This window comes from Temnothorax curvispinosus, unplaced genomic scaffold (assembly GCF_003070985.1).
Source record: "Temnothorax curvispinosus isolate PA1 unplaced genomic scaffold, ASM307098v1 QBEX01006417.1, whole genome shotgun sequence".
Taxonomy (NCBI): domain Eukaryota; kingdom Metazoa; phylum Arthropoda; class Insecta; order Hymenoptera; family Formicidae; genus Temnothorax; species Temnothorax curvispinosus.
In genome coordinates, this window is record NW_020216197.1 from 1 (window position 1) to 6,465 (window position 6,465).

The 6,465-nt window shown below is 43.4% G+C and overlaps 2 protein-coding genes across 2 annotated transcripts; one reads left to right on the plus strand and one right to left on the minus strand.

Moving 5' to 3' along the window:
• Positions 1-4: 4 nt before the first annotated feature.
• On the minus strand, positions 5-4,782 carry LOC112455848 (protein abnormal spindle-like; the record flags this gene model as incomplete). The annotated part of the gene is made up of 7 exons (XM_025018049.1): positions 4,609-4,782; positions 4,212-4,404; positions 2,604-3,963; positions 2,335-2,533; positions 1,880-2,077; positions 1,604-1,758; positions 5-1,435 (listed from the first exon to the last, which is right to left on the minus strand). Coding segments are annotated over exons 1-7 (3,583 nt in total), but the record flags the coding sequence as incomplete, so codon positions are not given.
• Positions 4,783-5,038: 256 nt separating this feature from the next.
• Positions 5,039-6,459, plus strand: LOC112455849 (serine/threonine-protein phosphatase 4 catalytic subunit-like; the record flags this gene model as incomplete). The annotated part of the gene is made up of 4 exons (XM_025018050.1): positions 5,039-5,303; positions 5,397-5,690; positions 5,793-5,945; positions 6,377-6,459. Coding segments are annotated over exons 2-4 (386 nt in total), but the record flags the coding sequence as incomplete, so codon positions are not given.
• Positions 6,460-6,465: the final 6 nt, after the last annotated feature.

Consider the following 6,465-nt stretch of genomic DNA (forward strand, 5'->3'; position numbering starts at 1 on the left):
TAATCCCTCCTGATCGTTCTCGCCCGCCAATTCTTCTGTATAATACACGCCGCTTCCCGCAGTTGCAGAAATTCCAGGCGTTGACGTTTCATAAGTTCGATTCCGCGCCACCAACGTTGCAATTTCAAGCAGCAAGATCTCTGAAGTCTATATCTGCGCGAGCACGTCGCGGCTCTCCACCACGCTTGTATCTTCAAACAGGCGACTTCTTGCTTGCGCGCTCGGTACGTTCTCCACGTTCTCTGAATGAGAACAGCACTCTCCCGATACTGGAGGAACTTACGTCTGTCGATCACGCTTATCCACCATCTCTCGATGCTACGCGCGGCAGCTCTCGTCAACAGGAAATCATTGCGCGCTTTTCGCACCAACAAATGTTGCCTCCACCAAGCCTGAATAATACAAGCGTTCTCTCTTGTGTGGAGGAAGCATTCGCGCTGTTCCCGCATGGCTTTTACAGATCTCCACCAGGTCTGAAGTTGTATCGCGGCTGTTCGAATGCGCAAGTATCTTTTGCGTTCCTCAAGATTACAGTCAATTTCGATCACGGGCGAAGACAGTGTTATTTTGCGCTTCCACATGCGTTGGATTATTATCGCGGCGATATTTCTACGTTCGCGCAAGAAGTTCCTCACGTAAATGTACCAGAGTTGCGCCCGCCACCATCTCTGAATCACGCGGGCCGCCCGATCGAACCGCGGCGCCTGGCACCTGTGGATAATCTGCCAGAGAAACGACAGAGTCTTCTCGCAGTGGCCATCGGCAATGCTCTTCGCGTCTATGTTGCCCTCAAGAACGTAGCCAGCCTGGCGCAAAGCACTCAACGCCAGATCCACGTTGTGCACCTTCTGTAGACGCGAAATCGCCGGTACCCGGCAACGTTGGGTCAATCCTCGGGCGCCGGTGATGAGCTCCATCGCGCGACACAGTCGCACGCCGTCACGTAAATCGTGCCGTATGTTCACCACCGCGTAATCGTACTCCTCGATGTAAGTCTGCCGATAAGTGAGCACGTAGTCATGGCCGCGCAGCAGTCCGGTCACGTCGCCGATGCCGCTTAGGAGCTTGCGCGAGAAACTCAGCAAGATCTGGCGACTCTCCTTATATTGAGCGCGTTTGTGAAACAGACACGGATCGTGGCCGATCAGTTTATGCTGCTTAGCGTAGTCCAGAAAGTATACGAGAAACAAGAATTTTCTCAGAATAAACTGATTCAGCTGCGTGATGAACTTTTGGCTCGGGTCAGTTTTATGGTAGCCGGGCATTTTCATCAGTCGTGGATCCGAAAAGAATCTCGTTAATAAGAAGCGAGTCAGGCCAACAATGTCGTTGTTCGAGCGTAGCGAAATACTCTCGCTGTATACAGTTTCCAAGCCGATACGTAGCCATAGAGGATTGTAACTCAGGAATAAGCTCAATATGAGCTTCTGCAAGCCTGTAATAAAGTCATTCGATTTAGAACATTATAATGCATGCATAAAATTTATCAATTACAGAAAGCTTTCTTTGATCATAAAGAAAATTAAGGATTAGAAAAATGAGGATTGGATAGTTTATAATTTTAAGAATATACGAGCGTATAAAGAAAAAACTTTCAACGCACCGATATCACGATGAAGATTACGATCCGATCTAATACACAAAGTTCCTTTGACGATGAACAGGTTGGTGCGTGAAAGTACTTGCGTGACTTCGTCGCGTTTGAACATAGCACTTGCAGCTTTTCGTAATGTATTTAATCTCGTATTCGTGTGATACCTGAAAAAAATTACCAATTAAAATAATTGCCGTTGGCTGGCGATTGTGTAAGATTAACTTTATGTAATTTTTAGAGAAGCAGACTTTTCTATTAAATATTAATTATTGACATAATGCGTACCTAGCTGATACAGCCTCCTTGGTTTCTGCCAATACAGTATTCTTCTGCGCTTTGCTTGTTTGCCACACCTTGTCGATGTCCGCTACGGCAGTTTCAATGTCAACGGACAAGTCCTCCGGCGAAGATAGCAGAGCATTCAACCACTTTGTGAACGCTAACTCTTGCTGCAGCAGCCATGGCTGGTCAAAATGCACTATACTGTTATAATAAGATGATCAATGTGTTAAAATCATCAGAATCAACTTTTCATTCTTTAAATTCAATAAAAAAATTTGTATCAACGCAAATATTCTTTCGCAAGTCAATTTACAAATATAAAAAATTAAAAATTTCTATAGAAACGATGTTGGAGAACAAAAAGTTATACAAAAAATATAAATTATGGGATTTTCGATTTATATACAATATTAACGTAAAATGTTCTCTCTGTGTGAATTACAGAGAGCTCAGCTAACTTTTTGAGAAATGGATCCTCCGTCGTGGATGGTGCAAAAGGATCCAATTCACATGTGCCATAGATAAAGTATTCCTCTTTGTTGCGCATTTTGAAACTCGGATCTCTGATGGACGACGAACTATGCCACTTGGTACTTAGCAAGGTACTAAGAGACAACTTGTTTATCTTGATCGCTGGTATATTCTTCGTATTCCTCTCTGTAATTATAACATACAAATTAGAATTGATATTATTAAAAATATAATATTTTTTTAAGGCAGAGCTCACTTGCAGCAGACACGCTTAGCTGTAGCTTCTTTTTGTTTCCAGCGTCACACGAGGTATTGTTTTTTGTAACTCTGCCGGTTTTCGCGCTGCTCAGCTTCGATATTGACATAGATACCATCTTGGAGTGGAAATGCTTCTTCGGTGGAGAAATCTCGATGTACACATCCCCCATCTTTTTGGCCGCTTCGACATTCTTAGGTATGACCTCAAAACTGAAGTACTCGCAATTGGTTGTTTGGCTACTTGGATTTATGTCCACCGTGAAATGCTTCGCGCATTCATTAGGATCTTTCGATATAATTCGGCGTTGAAATTGAATCGGCGACGACGAAATTAAATTCTTGATATCGTTCACGAGGGTGCAGCCGTCGGGCTTGATCGGCGACAAGTTGTGCAAGCCTGCTGGTTGTAATGCAGGTGCTTCATCGGCGGGAGTCTTCGTGTCGTAAATTGCAGACGTCTCAAAGAATTGACTGCGACTGATATTGAACGTTCTGTGTTTATCTACAGTCTGCAAAGACGGTGAGTCCGTCGACTCCCTTCTCACCGGTTCGGGAGAACTCGAAATTACATCCGCAGACGTGAATGTAAATTTATTCAAAAGTATGGAAAAATCGGACCGGGCCTTGTCTTTGTCACACTCCTTATTTCCATCAACTTCCTCATTGTGCTCGTACAGTACACCGCAAGGTCCATCTTCTTTAATGTATGTGGCTCTGCGTATATCTTGCGGTCCATTCGAAGGAACCAAGACTTGCTGCAGAACACTACCGTCGATCCACACATTTGTATTTTGCTCACACAAGATGTTTTCCAGTTTATCATGCCCATTACGATACGTTCCGTCGATTCCATCGTCCTTTGCCAGCGACGTACAAGTCTTCACCTCATTATTTCTATTTAAGATATTTTCCTTATCCAGATTGTTCTCATATTTAGATTCACATCGTTTTACTTGCGCACCAAGATTGTCAACCAGAGACTGACTCATAGTGGGAACTTTCAGCGTGTTATTTCGATGAAATTGTTTGTTTACCGTTGATGTAGAGAGCGTGTTATTTCGATGAAATTGTTTGTTTACCGTTGATGTAGAGAGACTTGACGAGTTTGATAATAAAAGACTTGGTTTTAGCCTCCTTCTCGCCTTGTTGCCTTTCTTATCGTCCTTAGCAGTCGTTGCTATAATAATGTCATATTTAATTTGTCTGCTGTCAGTTAGTTGCAATACATCTCGCCAGCATCCAGCTTCTTTGGGAGACCACTTGATGTATATCGTACCATTACCGTTCCCTTGAATCTCTAGTTCGGACACGCTCACGCCAATCTGACGCTCCGTAGATGGCAACTTTGTTACAAAAACCTAAAAAATATCATTAAACGAAGTAAGTTAAATGAAAAGTCAAATAAGGTGAGTATTTAAAAAACATTCTTTTACACAATCATACGTATGTGAGGCTGCGTTCCAATATTCACTCTCAGTACTGAAAATCTATAGTGTACGTTACGTAAACTATAGATTTTCAATACTCACAGTGAATATCAGAACGCAGCCTGAAACACGATTCCACATAAAAAATCGAGATATTTAATTTGAAGAATTTCTCGTACGTTTAACGTCTTGTCGCCAACGTTTCTCACATCCAAGTGACATTCTATATTGGTGTTTATCTTAGTCTCCAGTTCGATCCTTGTTGCTGGCTGAAATGGGGCAAGAAGCATGCTGTAACGAAGCCTGCCTTCCGGTTTTCCAGCTTCGGGCGCGGCATTGGATGGGTCCATCCCGTAGAAATTTCTCGATAAACTGTAATTCAGATATCAAAACCTGGTGAGCTCTGTTTCGCTGTACGACGGAGTTGAAATATGTCAAGACTTAACGAAAGGCGCATCGTCAATTTTATTACAGTTTCTTACGTCGTAAATTGCACGTTTTCAGCTTAGGCACTCACCGCTCTCTCGAGTTAAATCCACGCATAGAAAACGACGACCTATCAACAAACACACCTACCTATCAACACTAACGGACTTCGTCGATTTAATTTGAACGAGCACCATGCTGTCTTCGCACAAACAGGGCTGTCAACCTAACCTTCATGCGGTCTGGCCAAAAATGGAATCGACTGATTGGCTGCGGAAACGTCCCGTTGCGCGATTAACCGCAGCCACTCGCAGCCCCCGATGCCTGGAGTTTTTCCGTTGATTCAGCCAATCGCATATTTTTATTTTAAATCGGCCAATCGACGACGCGAATCGCAGGTTTTTGACATCTAGGGACCTATTACCGTAAATCTTGAACAGATTTACTAGATTTCGACCAACGAAATCGCCAGGAACTCTAGCGAATTCTCTCAATTTTCGCATTTTCATCTCGTTTGAAGATACTAGATAATAGGCTCCCCGATTGGCCGGTCCTTACTGATCAGTGGTGCACACATACAATTGCAGTACATTGTTCACTGTCGTTTCACTTCGAAGTCTTCGAACTCCGTGTTTATGTTAAACAATTTGGTGTGTACCGCGAGCGACTTGGGGCTCGAGCTCGATTCGAGGCGAGTACGGCGAATAATTCCGCCAGTACAGGAGTCCCCGGTCGTGTTTTATTATTAATAGAAATATTCGGCGACGATTCGCTCGTCCAATGTGTCGGTCACGGCGGTGAAACCCGAGGCCGACGAACGACGACGACGAGGACGAGGACAATCCGTAAGTACTGTGTGCAGCATGCGATTTCTCTCATCGTTTACGCATTTCTCGCGCTTCGTTCCATTATCCGTGTCGTACCTTGGATTTACCCAGTTCCTCCACGATTTACGGCTCTTCTACGGGTCCTAAAGCACCAGGAGTCGAGCACCGCGAGGTCTCGTGCGAGGAGTCGTTGACAACGGCTGCGCTCTACGGCGGGGAACCTCGATCGCGGTTTAGGCTTCGCACCATCGTACGATGGCCGATTCTAGCGACTTGGATCGGCAAATCGAGCAGCTGAAGAAGTGCGAGATCATCAAGGAGGCCGAGGTCAAGGCCCTGTGCGCGAAGGCGCGTGAAATCCTGATCGAGGAGAGCAATGTACAGCGCGTTGACTCACCTGTGACAGTAACTATCTCTCTGTCTCTTGTAAACGGCAATCGGATCGTCAGAATCCGAACGTTTAAGTACATTTTAAAGCCTACGCGCGCGACGTGTGTTTTCCTTTAGGTTTGTGGAGATATCCATGGACAGTTTTATGATTTGAAGGAGCTATTCAAAGTAGGTGGAGATGTGCCAGAAACGAATTACCTTTTTATGGGAGATTTTGTAGACCGAGGTTTTTATAGCGTCGAAACGTTTCTTCTTCTACTTGCGTTAAAGGTACGTCACAACGTAAAACAATCATTACTTTAAATATTTGGATAGGGATTAAAGGCCATTGCACGTACAAAAATTTTAGTAGTAATCGCAAGGCTGTAAGAAAACTAACCAATCATAATCAATAATTCTTCTTGCAGTCAAAGAATAATTGATTGTGATTGGTCAATTTTCTTACGGCCTTGCGATTATTACAAAAATTTTTGTACGTGCAATGGCCTTAAGGAAACAGCTGCGTTTTATTATACGTAAATATATACTTGATATATATACTAAAATTTATGTAAAGTAAATATGTATATATACGTACTTTACATAAATTTTAGTCTCACTCTTTTCATATTTGAATAAAAATTGTTAAAAAGAAATTAAATCCAAAATAGCTAACCGAGTCGCTACTGCGGTATAATTTCATATTTTGTGTCGTCACGTAGGTCCGTTACCCCGACAGAATCACGCTGATAAGAGGAAATCACGAATCACGACAGATAACGCAAGTTTATGGCTTTTATGACGAGTGCTT